A 23452-nucleotide genomic window follows, 5' to 3' on the forward strand; every position below is an offset into this window, starting at 1 on the left:
GGAATGACATACTGTACAGTAGAAAAACTGTAGTAATTTGGAATGGAGACAAAGCTATGCATCAAAAAGCAACACAACACAAACCACATTTGCTGCCTGCACTGGTGATTTTATGATTTTTGGACTTTGTGTGATAGTGATTTTAGTTTGTGATTTATGACTTGGGTAAGGTTGGTTTGCCGTGTGTCTTGTCGGACCTGCCTGCCCATGAGTGTGGTTCAATAGTGTCTTGTTCTGATGTTTATTTTAAGTGTCAATATTAGCTTCACTGTAATAGTATAATATATATATATATATATATAGATATTTTTTAATTATATTTTTATGTTTTATATGCTTTTTAATATATTTGAGCATATATACATATTGTTGGCACCATGAAATTTACAATCAACATATTTTCCCCTTAAAATAATACATTTTTTCAGTTCAACTTTTGACCTGTCATCTATGTTATATTCTGAACAAAATTTGGCACTTCCACATAATTGTATTCAGTTTTTATTCACAATTGATATATATATATATATATATATATATATAAAATCTTACTTTTCTTTTCTTTTTTATATATATGTGTGTTTGAGAAATAACATTCATTCATTCATAGTGTTAGTTCCTGGAAACATGTCAATTGTGTTTAGCCTTTAATGTATTGTATTGTCTCTCATCCTACTTTTGACGGAACTTTGTTCTGTCGCTGTTTGTTAATAAATCTATGTTGCTGAAATCTGAGGCCTCTCTTAAAGATAACCAACAGAAATAACTTCTAGTGTTCAAAACCAAGGAGGCATGAGATTGAAAAGCACCATTCGCTTAATTAAAACATGATCTAAGGATGATAAAACGGTAATTCCAACTTTTTGTGTTTTGTAGGTAATTCCCAGGATTTATTTGGGTGAAGGACAACTGAGATGCACGGCTCCCTAGTAGCTTGACCCGGAACTCAGGGTTCTTGACATCTGCAATGAAGAATTGTATGAGTTGCTGAGGTGACGGTTTGAGTGACTGACTAAGCTCACTGTTGGCAAGCCCGCATAATGACGTCAGTGAAGAAACGTCGCTCAAACCGGAAGAATGGTGGACATCGGAAGCACAGCGACGGAAGTTTTAGTGACACCTCAAGCGGTGGATCCTTTTTGGATGAGACTGACCGCGAAGTCCGTAGCCTCACAGACAAAGCCTTCAGAAGTCTCTGCATTGGAGAAGAGGCCGTTTATAATGACTCGGATCTGGGTCCATCCTCACCTTGCATCCAGAGGGACAGACAGAGGGCCTTCAATAAGAGTGGACTGGAAAAGGAGAATGGTGACAAGAAGGAGCTTAAAAGGGCAGCTCATGAGAGCTTCAGCCTGATGGTGCAGCAGTATGAACAGGATTGGATCCATGATGGAATGTATGGGGCAGAGATGAATAGAAATCCACAATGGGATGTTTATGGAGACGGGACACAAGGGAGGGTTTCTGCCACATTCCAACAGTCCTTAATGGAAATGACCCAGGAGGACAGATCTCTTGAAGAAGATCCACTTAGCTATTTTAGCAACGGAGCCACCGATTTGAGTTTGCAGCATCGAAGAAGCCGTTCTAGAGTTTCTTCACTGATCAGAGCATTTAACTCTGAGGATGGAGCGGTTATGGAAGATCAACTCCGAGAGTGGAATGATGAGGCATGCTGGAACAGACCAGACTTGATGAACATGCCTTCACCTTATCAGCAAAATTTTACTAATGGTCATTTCTCCATGGTTGGCCAGTTCTCATCCCAGGCCAACAACCTTTACTCCAGTGAAGAAGCTGCAGTGTCTCACATGAATGCTGCATCTTCTTTTATGGGATTAACCTACAACAACCAACATATGATGACACAACTCGACTGTAATACCAACTTCTTTATACACAGCGAATTCAGTCCCTTCAGAGTATGGCAAGACCATAACAGGTTCCAACAAGGAGAAGTCTCGAGGTATATGCAATGTTCAGAGTTTCCTAAGTGGGGCCAAACACCCATGTACAAGGATCTTTCACTGGAATCCCAAATGAACGGTTCCTCAATGTTTCAAGAGAGGAGTGGAAGGCACCACAGGACTATGATAGCCCCTGTGGCTCCCAACCCATCTTTACGATCCATTTCAACATCCACAAGGTTGCAGAAAGCATGTGCATTGGAGAAGCGCTGCGAGTCTGAGCAGGCGGTACATTGTCCCCAAAGGATTAGGACACAGAGTCTTGGAACAAACAGACTTCCATCCCAACGGCCATCAACGGCATCGCCCACTGTAGAGATGTCCTATTATGTTCAGGAAACCCTAAGCTCTGTAGAAGCCCTTCACCAACAGATTAAAATAATGACAGAGCAAAACAATCCAGAGAAGACAGCTAATAGACATGGAGTTACTCCCTCCAATGTTGGCCAGCTGCTTTTGCCACTGCTTCCTATGTCACAAGCAGAGCCATCAGAAAGTAGACAGAATGCAGGTTCTCCCCAAATTGTGGAACATCCTCCAGTGCGTTCTGAAAGCAGAGGGGCCACACCTGATGTAAGGACGTCAAGCTATAAATCCAGAGCTAGCAGCCTGCTCTTCAATCTCAAAGACAACAGAAAGAGAGTGAAAAGTACATACAGTCCTGCCAAATTTAAAGGCTGTGAGACAACAGAAAAAAGCAGAGAACCTCCTTTCTGGGAATCTAAAGACATTGTGATTGATATACCTGAGTATCTACAAGCCGATGTTCAGGAATCCAGCTGGACTGATGGAGCCTCTCATCAATATATTAAATCTGATCACAGCCCCAGACTTTTTTCTCCTGGAATGAATTCTCAGCTCAATACAAGGCAAGTTTTAGACTACAAGACAGCTCAGAGACAAGATGGGACAGTCCATCAGTCTGGGTACATACCTGAAAATTACAGTAATGGTCAGAATTTAAATGAAGACTGGCCATTATTTGTTCCATTTAAGCAGGACGTGGCTGGCATTCAGGTGGGAGGGCAGGTATACACACATAAATCATCTTTTAACACCACAGACGTGAACTGGCAAATGGGTGAAAACAGTCAAATAAGAGACTGCTTACCAAGGGAAGGTGCCCATTTGAAAGAACCAAATGTGAGGCATTCCACTGAGGTGGTTCAAGTAAATCAGAACAAACACAATTATGGCAATGTTTCAAAGGAAATGTGGAGACATCCAAATACCCCAAATACAAATCAATTGGCTCTGGAAGGAGTTGTAGCTCCATGGAAACAAGACACCTCACCTTTCAAAGAACAACACCAAAATGATCAGGGGAACCTGCAAGCTAACACCGTAAAGCAGATCAGATCACCAAGAGATAGCCGCAGAAGAGAGAGTCAGCAGGACGCAAATAAAGAAGCCAAAGGGACACCACAGCGTAGTATGTCTGTAAAAAACCCAGAATTTTGTGAACAAGACAGGATAGAGGGCTGTTTACAACAGAACAATAATGGAAATGGAAATAAAGAAACTGACAAAACTATGCAAACTCAAGAAACAAATCAGAAAAAAGTATGTGCACAAACATTAAAGGAAAAACAGCCAAAAGCAGCTGAGAGACAAAACTCATCAAATAGCCAAAACCGTTTGTTATCGGCTCATGAGAGGACAGAAAGGGTCCACCAAGTGAAGGATGGGCATTTGGTTGAGTTCAAGGCTGTACAAAATACATCAAAACAAATACAATCAGAGCAGAGACAAACAGAGCAGTCTAAAATTCAGCAGTGGGCTCATGGGGAGCATCCCGAAGACAAGTCTGCTTTGTGGCAGACTGGTTCAGTTAAGGCAGAAAAGACTGATAAAACAACAGACAAGGTCAAATCGGGACAAAATGAGGCAAAAGAACCAAAAAATAAGGAGATGAAAGGAAAACAAAAAGACAGAACCTGTGAGACACCAACAAGAGCTCCAACTCAAGTTCGAGATGGTAAAGAAGAAATTAACGACGTAAAAGTACAAGTTGAACAGATAAGAAGTGCGCAGAAGTGTGTGAGTGAACGAGACCAAGGTGACTTGGAGGAACTTAACGGCAAACAGAGACTATTAGAGTCCGTTAAAACTCAACCCTCTGAAAAAGAAAACATCACACTGGATGAGGTTGAGGAAAAAACACCTAGAATTGAAGAAGAAGGTGAACAGAAAATGTTAGAGGAAGTCAGAGCAAAACAAACCGTAGCAAAGCGAGTCAGCAAGGAAAAAGCTCAACTACAAGCTAAAACAGAACACACTAGCACAATGGAAGTGTGCAGTGGAAAGAACAAGCAAAATGAAATGAAAGCTGAGAAAGAATCACAAGTCAGCGTTCAACCTAAAGAAGAAATTTATGATGTCACAGAGAAAAATTCTGTTGCCAGAAAAGCAGAATTGGCTAAGATGGAGCTAACCAACATGGAGTTGGCTAAAGTAGTACTAGTAAAACACCAACATATAAAGCAAAGATCAACAAAGCCCACAGCAATCCTAACAATGCAGCATCACGTCAAGAGTGACCCCAATAAAGTTGACCGTGTAAAAATTGAGTTAGCCAAAGCTAAAGTGGAGCTAGCAAAGATAAAGGAGAAAATGAATGCAGAACATAAGGGGAAAGTCAGATGTACAATTATCACTAAGGAGGAACTTGTTGCAAACAAATATGCTTCTGTCGAGGTGACGGCCATACAACAGACAGAACAAGCACATCAACATAGGGACAATTCAGCTGCTAAAATAGCATCTAATACAAATCAAGACGACCATGGGACTAATTATTATCAAAGTCTGAGAGAGAAATATGGCTTTAGTAATTCACTTTCACACATAATGACATCAGGGGCAAACATTTCTTCAAAAGATGGCAATGTAACTCCATCATCTGTGTCTTTTGATATTGCAGAAGTGAATACCAACAAATCAAAGGGTGACTATCCCATAGTCTTTGGTAAAACCAATAATAAGGAGAAATTCAACTCTAATAAAGGAAATGAGAGTCTTTATATCTACAGTGAGTCATCCAAAGAATTCAAATTATCTCAGGCAGACAATTTATCTTCTTGTGCAGACATAAAAGCAACTGGTGACACGGTTTCTGATACTGGAAAGGAAGACACATTTAAAAAATTGGAAACATCTTATTCTGACTGTCATCCTGCTGTTTTACAACAGACAAATTCAGCGTCTGTTCGAAATCCTGAAAGAAAACATAAATCAGAGCGCCTGAAAGCAATGCCTCATAAAGAGAAAACTCAGACAAAACAGGAGATTCTTACTTCCAAAATAAAAGCTCATGCTGAAAAAGAGATTTCAGCGCTGATGGAAGGTTTTGCTTTACGAGAGGTCTTCACATCTAAAACCGCTACCAAACCACTAACAGCCAGTCAGAATCTTCATTTAATGCAGAAACCTCCATCACACGAGATGCTCGGAGGCCATGGAATCTCAATATCCAGTAATATTACTACTAAACATCAGACGGGATCATCAAAAATAGAGGACAAGGCTCCTCCCAGCTCTGAAGGAGAAAGCAATAAAACTGTCAGTCAATTGCAGAAGGAACTTCTCACAGAATCCATGAAGAGCAACGACCCCACAACTGAAGTTGCACCCACAGAGATGAAAATGACACCAGGTTATTCTGTGAGCACAGAGCAAAACACTGAACACCATGAAATCGGGTTAACAATACAAAATAAAGATCAGGAATCAAAGTATAGCAAAGAAAAAACTGTAGTAAAGCCTGATGAAAACTCAGAAAAACTAGAATTGGAATCACTTATGCACAAATCTGATGCACCAGGTGACAAAATGAAGTCACCGCAAGCTGCAAGTAAACAGGGAGTAGTTCACAATGACTTTGTCTTTGGGCAGACTAAGAGCTCTGTGGCAGAGGACAGTTTGCAAATTATGGGAATCATTGTGACTGAAAAAGTGAAGAATGATCACAAAGTGTTGAATGCTGAGGAGAGCAAACAAAGTAGTGCTGAGCCTGACACATCCTTCCTCAGCGCAAGTAGAGAAATGAGCAAGAAGAGTGAATGTTTGATACATATTAACACAACACCCGGAAAGGAAACTCATCCTACAGAAAAGGAAACTCCAAATAAAGTTGGTATGAATATTTATCATGAGGAAACCACAGAGAAAACTGTAATTGAGAATGTGAAAATGGCCTCTCCCTTGCAGCAGTACTCTAATATCAATGCAGAACCCCAAAGTAAAATACAAGTTAAAGGACCTATGTGTGGAAAAGATGTGACCCCCACACTCACTTTAAGTTCTATAAATAAAGCACCAGCCGAAATTCAACTCCCTCACTATAAACAGGACATAACAACATCAGAAATGGCAGGATGCAAATTTGAAACCTTCGACTCAGCAAAGAACGGCCACAAAGATCAAGAGGAAATTCAAACTAAAGAAATTAATCCACAATTAAAGCAAGTCCCAGCCAAAGTAATAAACTCAGGACTCAACTCCGATAAGGCTGTTGCAGAAACTCAATCTGTCACACCATCCCTGGAAGAGGATGTGGCACCTGCCATAAATCCATCTAAAATCTGCGACATAGAGGATAAGAGTGCACCCCTATTGGAAGTGAACAGAATTGACAGTAGCACCCCCCAATTTATTAAGACTGAAAACTCAAAAGACTCAAAACACAAAGAGTCAAACTTGGGAATAATGAATCAGTTGGAAGATGTTCACATAGACAACATCGTCATCAGAGTTTTACCAGCAGCAATAAAGATTGACAGTGTGGACAAACATCAGAGCACAACATGCTCTGATGTGGCTGCTGTTGAGGAACATCAACATGAAGATTCATCTAGTGTGGGTGAAAACATGAGCACATCAATCAAAAATCTTCAAACTAAATATCCTGCTTCAGAAGGCTGTGAGGAGCAGAAGAAAGAGAAGTTTGAAGACAAACTGAGTGTACAAGATGTATTGGACAGTGTAAGAAAATTGGCTGATTCAATGAAAACCATAAATCAACACAATAACATAAATACAACAAGAGAAGACACGGAGACTGACATAGGACAGATCCCTGTATCAAAAATACAAGCCAGTGAGGGAGACTATTTCCAAGTTCAAGGGATACCTGAAGCACCATTTAAAAATAACACACACACAGATGTCTCAGGTGTTTCCAAGGTGATGGAACATTCTGACCAACCATCAGATCAGAATATGTCAGCATCTTCCCCAATAAGAGTTCAAAATGAGAGCATGCAAAAACACACAAAGGGTGTAACAGATAAGAACTCTCAAAGTGATCGTCCTTCAGAATTACAAAACTGTGAAAAGATGGCGTCTGCCCAAACAGTGGATGTGAGAAAACAGCAGCCAGAGTTTAGATCAAGTTTATCAGTAAGGGAAAGGCATAACGCAAGAAATTCACAGCCAACAAAGCAAGAGACAGAAGTGAAATCAAAACCAAAGGACAGAGTGACTACAATTCCTGAGATATCAGCCTTGGCAGACTATGCCAGATTAAAAGTCATTGTTTCAGAAGACAGAGAAAACACAATTCAGGAATTCCCTCCACACAAAAAAGAAGGATTCTTTCCACTGATACAGTCACGTCATAGCAGACGCCCTGTATTCACTGCTGACCTACAAGAGCAATCTGTGAAAGACAGAAGTGTGCCAAAAAAGACAGAGGTCAACACCAAAATCAACAAAGAGCCAAAACCCGTTGTGTTTCCCATAACTGAGAAAGAGCATCAGCGGACAGGGATGTTCAAACTGGGAGAGAAGGATCGACCAGACAAAACAATTTCTGATGTCAAAGACCATGAGGGAGTTTTGCAACAACAGCTACAACTGCACACACACAGAAAAAATCCTAAAGCTCAAGTTAAAAATGAGGTCAACAGAGAAGAGGTCCCTAAGGTTGATGGACAACTAGTTGGTCAACAAAGTACTAATCATATGCAAGCACCAACACCATCTGCCTCACTTAACCTACCAAGAGAAAGTCCTCAGTCACAACAACAAAACCAACTTGATACTCCAAATCCAAATGAAAAATTGTCATCATTGACCTCAATTAATAGTTTGGTGCTCAGGGATAAAAACTCTTCTACAAAACCCACTGTGGAGCCAATTTATCAAGATAGTATTTCAAAAATAAGAAACGTTGTAAATAAAGACACAACAGGAGAAAGAAAAATAGAAAAATCAAGAAGAGAAAACCTTGAGACTTTTCAAGAAGAGACAAAAGCCAAACGAGAGGAGAGTGCAAAACAACAGCAAAAAGAAGGAGCTTCCAAGAGAAGGGAAGATGCAATTGCAGAAGACATAAAAGCTAAGATAGAGGAAAGGAGAGCTTTCATATCAGAAGAGAGAAGACGTGCACAAAGAGAAGCAGCACGGTGGGAAAAACTAAAAGAAACAGCACAAAAGATGGAGGAAGAAAGAAAGGGAAAACAAATCGAGAGCAGGAGAACAAATGCAATAAAGGATGAAAGAAGATTTGAAAGAGAAGGAGGAAAGACACTAAAAGCCCAAGAGCAAATGGGAGGAAGCATATCAGTTGGAGAGAGGAACAGAATGGAACAAAGACTGGGAGAGAGAACTGCTCAAGAGGAAGAGCAGATAAGAGCTCTGCTCATGGAGGAGCAACGTCTAGCCAGAAGGATTGAGGAGAGGAGGCTTGCGGAGGAGACTAGGATCAAAAAGATTCAAGAGCACCACAGAGATACACAGAGGAGAGAAAAGCAAAAAAAGGTTGAACAGATGACACGTGACAACACAGACACAACTGATGCTGCTGAAAAGCCAAACACTAGTGCAAAACTTAAAGAGGAGCAACTGGCCAAAGGTGAGAGGGCGATTGCACCTGAAGAGCTGCTAAAAGACGATGATATCGCGGCTAAGAGTGAAGAAGAACATTTAACAGCTCAAAGAGAGAAAGCATCAACCAGTGAGGAGCAGAAACGTGCAGCACTGTTAATGGATGCTCTTCAGTACTACACCATCACCTCTACTGATAAGAAACCCAAAGAAAGACAAGCACTTTCCCCGCTATCCCTCCAACAAAAAAAACATTCATCTGTGCCCGCCGAAGACTTTGGATCGCACAGAAGGTTACACAGGCCACATGCTCCACCATCTCCCGCTCCTTCCCTTCCACGCTCCAATACTTCTTCCCCTGCTCTCGGAGGCAAACCCTTGATGTTCAGAGTGAAGGATAACACCAAAGGTTCTTCTTTCACTAAATCAGTTAAACCACGCTTTCATAAGAACTTTGCAGAAGAGCCCAGAGTGGGCTCACCGATGGAAGGGAGATCAGAGAGAAGAGAGGTTGAACAGGAGATAATGAGGCGTAACACTGGAACACCCATCAATCCTGACATAGTCCCAGGATTAAACCGACTTACTCCTATTAACGAATCTTCTGTCTCTCAGCCTGCATCATCACAAGAATACTCAGCTCCTCTCCCACATCACAGGCCCTTCTCCAGAAGAAGCATTGCTCTGGATGAGGACGACTCTCGATCGGTCATCAGTAACATGTCAGAGGATGGACAGAGTTTTTCCACCGGTGCTGCTGACGTAGCAGATTTGAGAGGGCTGTATGATTACGAGAGGCCTGTATCAGCCTGCAGTTTTAGCAGTGATATGTCCCGTTTGGGAAAACCTCCAGCGGTTCCGCCAAAGAGTGACAAAGCCTTGCGCAGGGCACAAAGACTCACGACTCGTAGGATAAGGAAAGATGTGACACAAAGTGCAGCAAGCAACCCTGCAGAGAACCCACAACAGGAAGCCACCAGTAGGCCTGCTTCTGCCTCCACTGAGGTACGGTCCTCAAACCGCCATGCAATGGCTTCTCCGCATTTTGCCCCTCCCGTCTCCCTCACCCATGCACCGACATTTGGGCCTAGCTTACCCTCTACACACACAGAAAACCTGCACTCACGCCTCACTTTCCATGCCTCTCCTCATGCCGCGGTCCCTGTCTCCCTCTCTGTCACCTCCCCTCATGTCACTGCACCTGTATCATACCCTCAATACACTCCACCCATGTCGCACCCAGTTGCTTCTCCTTCCCCTAAACCTGTATTACACCCAGTCACCAGTGCTCATGCCGCCTCACCCATCTCCCCACCTGTCACTGCACCTGCATCACATCAAATTTCCTCCCCTCATTCCATTACACCTGGACTGCATTCAGTTCCCTTTGCTCATGCCACCACCCTCGTGTCCCGACATGCTGCATCCCCTAATGTAACTTCACTTACATCACATCATTTTGCCTCACCTCATTCCACTGCATCCATAATGCACATAGTTGCCTCCCCTCACAATCCTGCCCCTTCATCCCAGCCAGCCACAACTCTTCACACCACAGCTCATGTGAACCAATCAGCTGCCTCCCCTCACGTCCTTGCACCTGTAACCCATCTACCCGCAGCTCTTCATGTCACTGCTTCTGTAGCCAATCCAGTTGCCTTCCCTTACATGCCTGCCCTTGTCTCTCATCCAGTTGCCACCCCTCATGTCACTGCACCCATCTCACTGCCAGTCCCAGTGTCCTCCCCTCATGCTTCTGCCCAGATTACCCGCCCTGCTGCTCCAAAGACAGTTCAACATGTTCCTTCTTCTCCCACTGTCCATTATGCTACCCACCCAGCTCCAGTGTCACAGTACCATGTAGAGTCAAGCTATCCCCAGTCCTATCCACTGACCCAGCGCAAGGTGTTGCAAGACCTTGGCTCTGGCCAATACTTTCTTGTAGATGCACCTATCGAGGTGAAAATGAAGACTTTCTTTGATCCAGAGACGGGAAAGTATGTTCAGCTCAATGTCCGTGAGTCTGGCCAGAACATCTTTCAACCTCATCTCCAGCCTGTGCTGACCCAGCCACTGTTTCCTCAGCTGAATTTACAACCCAAACTGCAGCTCCAGCAGCAACACGAGCTTATCTCACATAGTTCTCCAGCTGAGAATCCTTTCACATTTTATAAAGGCTACCAAGCGTATCCACAAGTTTACAAAGGTATCTCCTCTATGCCTTCCCAAACGCCACCCTCAAAAATTTCAGTCCAGGAGGAACTGTTTTTCAAAAATAACTGTAAAACAAATCAATCCAGTGAAATTGGCCAGAAATTTGAAGGTCAATGTTCCAGCCCCGAGCAGACACCTTACATGGATACAGTAAATGAGACAAACAAAATACAAAACACTGTTTACAGCACGCACGATTCCTTCCCAGAGTGTAACACAAACAAACAGCTTGCAGGAAGCCTTTGTGAAAATGATAATTCAGCCCACTCAAGGTGCCAGCCATGTGATATAATATCTATGAGTGAATTGGATGATTTTATGGAGATGACCGACTGGTGAGGTTTGGGGGAAATGAAAAAAAAAACACTGTTATTGTGGTGAATGGCAGTGTAAACAATGCAATACAGCAATGTTTTTCATGTGGAAAAATAAGTCTATGAATATTTTCAGTTTGTCCCTATGAAATGATGTTACATTGCTCATGCTAAAATGTAGCAATGTTTTTCATGTGGAAAAAAAAAGTCTATGAATATTTTCAGTTTGTCCCTATGAAATTATGTTACATTGCTCATGCTAAAATGTATTGGGCTAAAGCTTGTGCAACAGAGTTCACCATTCCATTGCCCTTTATGAATGTGAGATACTAAAGCATCTCCCTTATGTAAACACTGTCAAAGTACAACTTTTGCTTTTGTGATGCATGTCTTGTAATGTGTAATGCCAGTGAAGGTTTTGCTGATGTAAAGCACCGTTTAATGAAGTACTATAAGAAGCTGTTGTAAAGTGTCATACAGAAGTCGGTATTTAATGTTGGAAGTTGTGTTTTGCTGTGAAACAAAGCAGTGTGACGTACTAAAAATACACTTGACTTAACAGAATAACTGCTCAGCCAAATGACTACCTTTCAGAACTCACCTGACTGCTGCAGATTTCATTTTGTGACTTGAAAATGCAATAAGAAGATATTACTTTCACCTGTTTTGACTCTTGAAATGTTCCCTGGGTCTGAATGACTGAAATTAAACATCTTTTCTGCTGATTGCGTACAACAATTGTGAAGGGCTGTTTAGAGTGCATCGATAGGTCCTAGGAGAGTTAATAAACAAAAGAAAGATTTTGCAGCATATTCGTGTTGTCATTTTATTTCTGCATGGAACTGAACCAAATGCTTGAATCCTTGCAAACGATGCCAGTGGGATCTAATGACAGAATAAAAATAAATTTTCTTTGATTTCCCTAGACTGTCAAATTCAGATACAAATGAACACTGATAGTGAGTAGTGACCCCAAGTGGGCTCCACATTCCTCGAGCGGTAGTTAATTGTTTTGTATTCAACATTTTACAAAAGAAAATGCAATTCCCTCAGAAATCACGTGTGAATAATAAGACACTGTTACTTAAGCAAAATGTCAAAGAAAGTATTAAATTGATGATACACTTGTTAACAGATCACATCATATCACAGCATACAGTGGAACCTCTAAGGTCAAACACAATACATATAGGGTTTCCGTTTGACCTCCAAGGTTAACTTAAACTGTTGCCATCATAAAGTCGTTATTGCAGGTAACCGTATTGGTAATGTTTTAAAGTGTAAAAGGTAACCTCTGTTAATTGTAAAATATAAAACTTAATAAAACATGACGGTGTGAAACTATTACTGTGCTACTTTTTAGGCATATTTTTCGGAAGGTTTCTGTCACCATCTCACCCCTGACCCCAATGAGGATAAACGGTATGAAAAAATAAAGGACAAGATAACAGCACACAACTATGCTAAAATCATCTTTTTTTCTCTCTTTTATTGAACAACTGTCAAAGATAACCATATACACAAAAATAAAGGATTTTGTCATAGCACACTACAAAATTCTAAGGGGAACCAGTATACAATGTAAAATAAAATAAAATAGAATAAAAAACATGAAAAAAAAATACAAATAAAAAAATAGCTAGGGCTTTTCACATAGCATGTATTTGTCAATTATACAAATAAGTTTAATGGCATTTCTATTTTTCCTCAGTCTAAGAGAAACTCATGTAAATTGTATGAATTAGGTTTCACCTTCAAGATTTTACATTTGTGTAGAATTTTTTTTCCTAGGATAAGAAGAGCATTAACCAGATAGTCATCATTAAAATCTTTCAAAACAACACTAAAAGATACATCTTCTTGAGAAAATTATCTTAATTGGAAAACTTTCTGATGCAGCCAATCGTATCGATCAACAATGTCTGTGACCACATACAATCAAAAAACAGATGTACAGTTGTTCCTACTTCATCACAAAAAATACATTTAGATGTTTCAATACCAAATCACTGTTGCACAAAGTAATTAGATGGGAAAAAAACAACACATTTATAACATTAACCCTTCCGAGTCCAGACCCAGATGAAGGGGCTACAGTTGACCTCTTTGGCTTTGGGAATTATTGGAGAGTTCAAATATTTAGTTCTTAATTAGGTAAATAGTGTCTTTAGAAAATGATTTTAAGATAGAATTTCTATAAGACAGGAGTGGATAGGAAATGTTGTTAAATAATGTTCTTAATACCTTGTTTTGAATTTTGGTACTAAAATCATCATTTGGAGCAGTTCAAAATCAACACAAAAACAGCAAAAGTAAAGGAACACTTCCTTAAACTGGATGTAGATGAAGAATACAAAAACACAACACTTTCTGAATCTAAAGTGAAGAGAGCCAGATTCAATAAAAAGGTTACTCTCCCTGTTCATTTTGTTCGCCAGTAAAGTAAAGCCTATGTCTTGAATTTGAAATAAATAAATCACATTTTATTTTCCAATCAAGAAGGGTTTGGTGAATGCGCATAGGAAACTGTTGGAGTTCAGTACCTCCAACAAGGTTAAGAAGCTCTGGCATAGAGTTAACATTGTGTCATTCCATTTGGTTTTGGCGGCATTGGAAGCACAAGCAGAAGCACCAGCCTCAGCAATTCAGGCCGCCCAATAAAGCAGCAGGCCTTATTCCGCGGGGAGCGTCTGTCAACCGCAGCCAGAGACAAACCCGTGCCACTCTTTCCAGCAGCCAGACAAGGGAGAAGTCCCACCACGCACAAATGCATCGTTACCACACGCATGAAACAAAAACACAAAAGTCAACATATCGGACTGACAGCATAAGTAGACAAGTAATTGCAGATGATGGAAATGCACATTCAGCACTCTATGGTAAACGCTTCTAAAAATGACACGCGTTGCGATAGACACGTGGCCTCGCACCAAACAACCAGAGTCGAAAGGACCAAATGGGCTTGTGGGGTTTAAGGCCTTGGCCCAAGACGCTTCACAGGAACTCAGGAAATGACATTTCCTACGTTTAGCGGGACAGAGAGAGAGAGAGCGAGAGAGACAGCGATTAGAGAGAGAGAGAGAGAGAGAGACAGAGAGAGAATTTGAGAGACTACTGGGAGAACGAGTGGGAGTTCCTAAGTGGGAACAGAGCAACTAGTGTTTCATATTACTGCAAAAAGAAGAAAAAGAAAGAGGGGAAGAGTTAATGTGGCCAAAGGCTGTGGTGGGTCGCACAGTCGTGCTCCGCTTGTTTAAGCGTGCTGCAGTTCTGGGTTTATGGATTCACTCAGCAAGGACAATGAACATTTCTGTAGTGCTGCTGGTCCTGACTAAAGCTCTGCTCATAGGTAGGTTCGTCTTGTTTACCGCAATAACACGGCAGGGCCAGTTAGAGTGAGCATGCATGCAACGAGTGCAGAAAATACGTCTAAAGAGGCATGTGATATAAAACCTAAAATTATAGGTTACGTTTTTTTTTACTTTAAGACAGAAGAAGAAAGAAAAACATAGCAATACACTCAAGTTGAAAGTCATCATTGTCACACTTCTGACAAGTGACTTGAGAGAAAAACTTCATAAACCATTAGTATTGAGTATTAAGTTTGTAAGAATCTAATTTGTTGCCACTCTTGTCAGAGAGATTCCCAAACTACCCAAAGCAACACTGGACGGCATCTGGTCCACGTTATCTTGTTGTCTTCTTCTCTTTTTAAGCCTCTTTAGGACTTACCATGCTGCTTCCCACCAGCAGATTTCTTTTTCCTTTTTTTGGGGGGGGGTCACACATCTTGTGTCCAGACTCCTTGTCTCTAGCAGAAGTGAGCTGCCCCAGCTGGCTGCAGGACAAAACATCACTACCTGCAGGCAAGCTAAACAGCAGCACACCGGGGAAGCGTTTCGGGTTAGGATGGGGCTGAATTTCCCTGTCAGATGATAGAAAAACATGATTGCTTGAGATGAAGTCTGCTGAATCTGTGCAGGCGCTGTGAGCGTGCATGTAAACAAAATGCGGCCGTTATGTTGAGCTGGCAGGAAATCAAACATACTGCATAAGTGATGGCAGAAGAAGGCTCAACAAATAGACAAGCACATGACACAAAAATACATCATGGAGGACCCTATTTGTGTTTCAGAGCACGTTGTGGCAATTGTGAGGTTTTAGGGTTAGGGTCATGGGTGAGTTGGAGCTTTGCACACCCTGACCGGGTCGCCAGACAACGGCATGACACAAACAAGCTCTCAAACTCACATTTACATGCATGTTTGTGGAATGTGGGATGAAGCCACTCCCAGTTGAAGTTTACTGTCAACTAAGCTAACGGTTAGCATGGATAGTTGCAGGATTAGAACAAATTACAATATAGACATTTGAAAAAAAAATGATGGAATAACATGGAGATATAACACTGATTACAGGTATATATTCTTTATCCTCGATGTAGAGTGACTAATACAACAGCATCTTACTGAGACACTTAAGTATTATAAGAATTAGCTTTTTCTTCGTATTCTTCTTCGTTAGTGTCTGCAATACTATATGTACGTATACTGCCTACTGGACATGCCAGAAGAAGCTGCACAATGAATTGTGTTGCTGCATACATTTTGATTATGATGGTTTATATCTTATTTAATTTTGTTATAACTTTTTTTTTTTTATATTAAGTAAAATATTAAAGGGTACTATATTTCCTTATTAAATCAAATGGTGGCACGCGGAGGCCGGAATGGGTTATTAGCAAGTTTGGAGTTGAGGGCATGATCACTGAAGTAATTAAAAACCACCGTATAAGTTACTCTATTTCCACATACAATTAACTATTTTGAAACTTTAATGTAATTATTTAAATTTTATAATAATAATAATACATTACTATTATCTAATTTATATTATTTGTATTATTATTGTTATATTATTTATTTATTTATTTATTTATTTACATTTTAATATATTTTATATTTTTTATTCTTATTATTGTTTAGATAATTAATAATAATAATTTACTATTATTTAATTTGTATTATTTTACTATTATTGTTATATATTTTTTATTATTTATAGATATTTTTATGTTTGTATTATTTTTATATTATTATTATATAGATAAAAATACTACTACTACTACTACTAATAATACATAAAAACTTTAATTTCAAAATACCAATTAAAAGAATTAACTATTCCTTTATTGTTAAAATAAACTATTTAACATTTGTCCAATTACAAAATCAAATCTGGGCCTTGTGCACACGTTTGCCCACACCTTGTGTTGAACCGCTCTCTTACGTTACTCTTTGTATGTTTTGTCAACAGAAATATGTCATGCCCTGAACGTAACGGTGACTCCGGGGCCCATTGTCATGGCAACTGAGCGAGACAATCTGACACTGTCCTGCCTGGTATCTCAGAGAAAGAGTAATGGCAGCTCTCTAGTCCTCCGCTGGTTCTTCTCCCCTCTGGCCGCTCCCACCCCCGCGCCTCCTTTGCTTCCCCCGTCTCCTTCCCCCGCTGCCCCCGAGTCCTCCCAGCTCCTCATAGTCAAAATGGGCATCAAGAAAATTAAGCTGTACGGGAACTACACCCGCCGCTTTCCACAGCCCAAGTTTCGTCTTTACGAGCAAATGGAGGGAGAGGTGTACCGCTTGAAGATTCTCAACGCGAGTGGGACGGACCAGGGCTTCTACACGTGTCGAGTGCACGAGATAAGAAAGTACAGAACCATATGGAGGGCATCGTCCAGTGGTAGCAGCACCACACAGCTAACAGGTAACTAAAGCACACACTTCTGGGTGAGTGAGCTTCAGCCTGACAACACAAGCTGAGCCCAAATTTGTCGGCTGCGTCCTCCAAGGGCCGAATTTGAAGGCCACTTGATGCAACTTGACCGCACGCTGGAGTCCAAATTCATGCGGCCTTCGAATGTAGCCTTCAAATTTGGCCTTCGTTTCCATGGAGTCGGGCCCACAGAAAAGGCTGCAAGGATTGGGGAAGCCTGCACTAGAAGAACAGTCAAAACACAGGCACCAATTATTTCCTTGTTGTTTGCAATCCCTCACATTTTAAAAATCGGTTAAGATGTAAAAATTTGTTTTAAGCTTTAGATTGCTGTTTTTGTGTTTCAAAGCTCAAAAGGGGAGAGGCAGGATTTATGAGAATAGGTGTGTCTTCTCACAACGCCATTTTGCCAAACCCCAAGATGACTCGAATGTGGCCTATCCCAGAAAAAAAAATGAATAGACCAATCAGAAGCTTGAGGTCAAGAAAAAAAGTGAAGCCGTATGCTTGTAAATTGAACAGATTACAGTCGCAATAGAAGCAGTTACAGTAAAACCAGTCAACAATTCTTCTTTAAAAAAAAATGAAGGCAAGAGCCTTCCAATCTAATGTAACAAATCACAAATGCTCCTAGAATATATTTTTTGTGTGACTCTCAGTACTGAAATAGGGAAACGATCCCCCAGCCCTAATGCAAAGTATGACGTCATTAACTACTCTCTTGTATGGCAAGAGGTCACATTCTCATAATTAATGTGAGACGCCGAACATTCATAAATAAATAAAAAGTTTGGCCAACTTCGCCTTCTTCCAAAGAGTTTCCATCGTCTCCATTCCATACGCATACTGCATATAAATCAAACAATCCAGCAGGTTCGATTAAAAGCACAGTCAGTTATCAGGATCTATTTAATCATCAGTTGGTTCTGGCAAGCGAGTCAAGTCAAACACAGAATCCTCAAACAAGAGCCAAGAGTGACTGGAACGGAGAAGTGGGGGAATTCTGCTGTCATTCAATTAAAAAAACGTATTATCTGGAATATCAAGACATCCCTACATACTTGCACACATGAAATCCATGTTACAGAATGACACAAACACTGGAAAAACGAATACAGGGCTATATTGCGTGTGTGTGTGTCAACCCGTTCCTGTGGTATTTCCATATAAAAACAATGAGCTCACATGGCCAAACCACAGGCAACAATATCACTCTGTGAATGAGTGCGAGCAGAGGTAGCTTGTTGCTGAGCTAGCTGTGTTCACCAACTCGGAATTACATGACTTCAGCGTTTTGAAGGCTCCGTTCATTTTCACACCCAAATCCACAACCACAACAAAGCTGAACTCAAATGATGAGGTTGTTGCGGTTTGACGCAGCCGCTGTGATGTCCATCTATACGATGCGAGAGCTCAACAGTCTGGTGCAGCTCTCGCATTCTTTTAGGCACTTTTAAGAACATCTGCACGGCGACGGCAACTGCCAACGCCCTGCCCTACATTCAGGCCAGTGCCCCACTGACGAAGCCACACGACCGCAGGCATCTCTGACATGCACAAGCCACAGAAGCAGAAAAACAACATTAAAAGGGCAAACAAATCAAAATGCTAAATCGGACTCAAGTGAGGGATCTCCTCTGTCTGCTGGGAAAAGGCTGAGATTGGAACACTGAACAGTGGCTGTTAATTCACTATCTTTTTAGATCTGAAAAATGAAATTATACCATAGGATGCTCCTGTCTAGCGTAACTATTTTAACATAACGAGATGCCTCCTATATAAGGATAGAAAATAAAACAAAAAGCGTAACTCTCTTTTGAAGTCTTACTTGGCAACTGAACAAATAATGACATAATGTTCTTTTTTTTGAGAGAGAGAGCTCAGTATTCATTCGGTAATCTTACCGATTCTATGTCATCATCATTGCCCTGTCTCTTTCTCTCTTTTTTTCTTTTTTTAGATACAGAATGTTTTTTTATTTTATTTATTTATTTTTTTTGTATTTATTTATTTATTTATTTTTTATTTTTTTTATTTTTTTTAAAAAAAATTCTGGAGAGCTCAGTATTGTTCATTCGGTAATTTTACCGATTTGACATGTCATCATCATTGCTCTCTCTCTTTTTTTAAATTTTAATTTTTATTTTTAATAATATATATATTTTTTAATCAATTTTTATTTTGTATGTGGGTGAGTATGTGCATGTGCATGTGTGTGTGTGCGTGCATGTGTATTCATTAGTTCACCTAAAAACTATAAAAAAAAATCCCATACCGTTCACCTAAACCGAACAATACAGAATGTGGGTGAGAATCAAACCCGCACCGCGACGATATCGTCGGATTGCAAGCACAGAGCGTTATCAGTGAGATAAAATTATGGGCCACCTACACATCTTAGCTTATTTGAATGCTCAGAAAATGAGCTACGTAAAATGCTGGCCTACTTTTTCCGTTTAAATAAATAAAATACTTTTAGATAACAGTAATAACACACGCATGTAAAACCCGCCCCTACAACCTGTATTCGTCCCACAATGAAAAACGGACATTTTCATAAATTTATCACACTCTTCCGGATGCCCGGACAGGATGTAAAAAAGTGGACATGGCTGAGCAAAACAGTACGTTTGGTCACACTATTATAGGTACACTGACACAATCTTCCATCCATCAATTTTCCATACCGTTTATCTTCATTGGGGTCATGTGTGAGACTATCCCAGCTGACATTCATCAAGAGACAGGGTTTAAGACTTACCAGAGATTTATAGAAATGCAGTCATGTCTTGCCAAATTTTTAATTGTTGTTGTTGAAAACTCTTCACTTTTCTTTGTCTCAATGTATTGCGGATTTTTGAACCGTGTGTAATATCAAATTTTAAATTGGGATTTTTTTGCTAAATTGCGATGATCATTTTTACACCTACACTTTAAAACAAAAATCGATGCATGCAAATTGCTGTACATGGAGTAATAATCTGTCATGCAACAAAGACAGGTAAAACTAAATAACACAAAATAAATAAATATCATAAGTAGGTAAGTAAATACGTAAAAAAAAGAAAAAATAAATTAGAAATTTAAAAATCTTTTTTTGGGTGGGCTGGGGTGAGGGGATTATTCATGCCAGAGAGTCGCACTATAGTGTCACTGAAATTGGTTGGACGTGTCTATCATGACAGAACTCCTGAAAAAATCTCAAGGACCCATGCATGAAATTGACCAAAAAGTTTGGATTGTAGCAGCCATTTTGGGCAAATTCTGGGGTTTATATACAGTAGTTTCTCCACAAACAAGTGAATTGCTCAAATGAGGACCAATCAAAACCACACACCCTAGACTTATGGATGATGCTAAATTGTGTCAACGTTTTACAATCATTTTGAATGTTGTACTTAAAATAGAGGGTACAATGGCATATTCATCCCTATTTGCGGGTTTGTTCAGTTTTTATATCAATTCAAAATTGGCTCTCCAGGTATACCCAATAAAATGGCCAGTGTGTGTAATTTGACTCAATGTATATTTTTTTGTTCCTGTGACATTTATTAGCGCCATATTCACACATGACAAGTCAATCACAGTTGATATATCTTATGAGTTTATGCGGCGTATGCATTTAAAAGACATATTAAAAAGTCATTAAGGGGTGCTTAGGTTAAGTCATTTATGTACGTAGCCTGTATTCATTCTCCTCAACCTTTTGCTAAATACCCCTGGCCTGTTCACGCCACATCATTCATTGACACATACTCACTGCAGCGTCCTCATTCATTTATGATGTGTGTGTGTGTGTGTGTGTGATTGTGTGTGTTTGTGCGCCACTCACCCTCCATTTCAGCCTTTTGTGATATTTCTGGAAACCACAGAGGCCGTCTGACCTCTAGTGGGTCAGTTTCTTCAGAAAACAGCAATTTACAAAGATGCTTAGTCTGGACTGTTTCTCCTCAAACGTTTTTTTTTCTTCTTTCTTTCTTCTCCTCTTTCTAGTGCATTTTACACTGGAGGCTCGTAGCGGTGAAGGAATTTGGCGTCTGTTATCAGGTATTCCCACGGCCCTTAGCACTAATGTTGTTTCCCCAACATTAATGGCTGGTTTTTAATGTTATTGTTCCAATGCGTTTGTCTTACTAGACGTGAACGTGTGCGCCGTGCTGATCTGCTCGCTGGGTTTACTCTCCATCTTCCTCTTCACTCTCACGCTCACCTTCCAGTACTTCTACAGGAGACACAGGCTCAAAGGTCACTTCATTATTATTTACCATCTAAGACTGCAATTCACACGAAACAATAATGGATTAATAGAACCACAATCTTTTTTGTTCCTCCACAGCAAGTTACCTTCTGGTCAAGTGTCCAGAGAGCAGGTATGACCAATGCGTCTTCATTAATAAGAAATAAGACGTGACATGATATTTTGAGTCTCATAATCTGTGTTCCATGCAGTTCCGGAGAGACAGTAACCAGCTCCAGCAGTTCTTCGAGTTCCTCTCCAAGAGCACAGAATAAATACATGGAGCAGAAAAGTGATATAAAAGTGGCGTTAAAACCCCCTAAAGTGCCCGAGGAGCCTCCGCCACACACACCGCCTACAGGTAAAAACATAAGGACAATTTGATTTGTTTTACAGGACGATTAGAGGAGTCAGCTCACAAAACATTTGGACCTTGTGAAGTCTCCATCATATTTTCCAAATAGCGGCATTAACGAATAGCAGAGGCAGGACTTGAGGCTCCAGTCCCCTGCGATGCCAAGAAACTGAATGAGAGGGTTAAAATAATAGCACATGAAGGTATCGTTTATAGAGGCAGTATAATTCAATTTGCAGCACCATGAAAACAACATGGAGACAACCAGTGAAAAAACAGTGAACAGTGAGGAAACTCTTACGCTCTTATTTTGGGGAAAGTCCCACAGCTTGAATTCAAGTTAAAGCATCATCAGTAAAACAGAAAAAAAAAAGCTGCTAAAAACTCCCCCCCCCCCCACCACCACCACCCAAAAAAAAACTTACCCTTTGTCTTCAATATTTTTTTCAGTGCCTGTGGCTTCTAAAAGACCGAAGAAGCCCAAAAGGTCAAAGGTTCCGAGGAAGTCTGCCACTGTAAGTCTTCAGCATCTCCTCGACTGATGTCAAATTAATTTAATCATTTTAAAAAGGCACTTATGAAATTGCTGCAACCGAAATACACGCAAGAGGGAATTTGTCTCACGTCCGCGTGATTGTCTACAGGAGTTTATTGCTCTCTCTTCATTCGGTTATGAGCGTGATAATTATATTTATCGCTATTGCTTCTCAAACACAATTATTTATTTAGGGCGCTTCACTGGTTTTATTTCTACAATTTAACTATCAAATAAGTTTGCACAGAAGAAAGCTACTCCAATGTTTCCAGCATTTTTGTGACTTTTTTCTTAATGTGATCGAAAAATGCATTGCTTTCTTGTTTTGTTTATGCGAAGGGTTTTTGGGAAATCTGCAGATTGTTTAACCCCAAAAAATCTCAGTAAAGCTCAAACATAGAAATTTGTTAAAGACTATCCTGATCTTGCGCTAGCTTCTCGCCAATCTCAGATGCGATTTACCATATCGATTTAACATACTTCCTTGAAGCCAATTACTAATTTCCTAAAAGAGAGGGCTTGGCGCCATGTTGTGGCGGTTTAGGTCATTTATAGATCTACGGTAAAAGCACACAAAAAATGCAATTTGGTGATTTTTTTTTTTTTAAGCAACGAATGTTGTTCATCCCATTATTAGCATCGAGCACATCAGGAGGAGAGCCTCACATACGCGGAGCTGGAGTTGGTCCGACCACCCATTGAACCCCCGGCCACGACCAGTCCCGACCCCGACCCCTCCAGCCCAGACACGGTGTACGCTCAGATCCTCTTCCAGGAGAAGCAGCTGTAAACACAGGAGCTTGATCCAAACCCATAGATGTCCCGCTTACCTCCCGGAGAGGAAGACATGATTGGGTTGCGGAGTAAGGAAGTGTATTTATGAACATGCAATCTGACAATTAGTATTTGTTTTCCGCTGTATGTGCGTTTACGTGTCTTCGAGCTCCTGGTTCCAGTCCAACACAGACATTTTTGATGGGTCTTATTTTATTGTTTGCTTTGTCGGCATCTCTGGTCTGTGAGCCAGATGTTCATAAGAATGCTCTGTTATTGCTGAGTGGGTGCTCAGGAGAGAAATCTTGTCAATGCTATTTTTCCTCTACATTGCAACCCTCAGCTTTTTACATTCATCTACAGTTTACAGTGGGAAAACCCATTAATAAACAATAAATATGTCAATGTAAAATATTAGTTTCATATAAAAAACGTTTTTTTTAATGATCT

At 40.4% G+C, this 23452-nt stretch overlaps 2 protein-coding genes across 2 annotated transcripts; both read left to right on the plus strand.

Annotated features, from left to right (window-relative positions):
• The first annotated feature begins 1040 nt into the window (after positions 1–1040).
• On the plus strand, positions 1041–12135 carry c12h10orf71 (chromosome 12 C10orf71 homolog). Its single transcript, XM_077582486.1, has 6 exons — positions 1041–2996; positions 4491–4664; positions 5160–5630; positions 5862–6003; positions 6487–10006; positions 10544–12135. The coding sequence occupies exons 1-6, from the start codon at positions 1041–1043 to the stop codon at positions 11346–11348; spliced, it is 7068 nt and encodes a 2355-aa protein (XP_077438612.1). The 3' UTR covers positions 11349–12135.
• Positions 12136–14452: 2317 nt separating this feature from the next.
• Positions 14453–23365, plus strand: vstm4a (V-set and transmembrane domain containing 4a). Its single transcript, XM_077582081.1, has 8 exons — positions 14453–14672; positions 16640–17092; positions 21095–21148; positions 21239–21346; positions 21438–21471; positions 21551–21699; positions 22144–22208; positions 22866–23365. The coding sequence occupies exons 1-8, from the start codon at positions 14531–14533 to the stop codon at positions 23016–23018; spliced, it is 1158 nt and encodes a 385-aa protein (XP_077438207.1). The 5' UTR covers positions 14453–14530; the 3' UTR covers positions 23019–23365.
• Positions 23366–23452: the final 87 nt, after the last annotated feature.

Source organism: Vanacampus margaritifer, chromosome 12 (genome assembly GCF_051991255.1).
Source record: "Vanacampus margaritifer isolate UIUO_Vmar chromosome 12, RoL_Vmar_1.0, whole genome shotgun sequence".
Lineage (NCBI taxonomy): Eukaryota > Metazoa > Chordata > Actinopteri > Syngnathiformes > Syngnathidae > Vanacampus > Vanacampus margaritifer.

Excerpts from the sequence above, each read along its gene's own strand:
- c12h10orf71 (XM_077582486.1), top strand. The coding sequence starts at position 1,041 with ATGACGTCAGTGAAGAAACGTCGCTCAAACCGGAAGAATGGTGGACAT. Across the intron at positions 2,997-4,490 it reads GCATTCAGGTGGGAGGGCAG|CATCACGTCAAGAGTGACCC; the intron begins GTATACACACAT and ends CTAACAATGCAG. Across the intron at positions 6,004-6,486 it reads CACATCCTTCCTCAGCGCAA|AAACTCAATCTGTCACACCA; the intron begins GTAGAGAAATGA and ends AGGCTGTTGCAG.
- vstm4a (XM_077582081.1), top strand. The coding sequence starts at position 14,531 with ATGTGGCCAAAGGCTGTGGTGGGTCGCACAGTCGTGCTCCGCTTGTTT. Across the intron at positions 17,093-21,094 it reads CAGCACCACACAGCTAACAG|TGCATTTTACACTGGAGGCT; the intron begins GTAACTAAAGCA and ends TCCTCTTTCTAG. Across the intron at positions 22,209-22,865 it reads TTCCGAGGAAGTCTGCCACT|CATCGAGCACATCAGGAGGA; the intron begins GTAAGTCTTCAG and ends TCCCATTATTAG.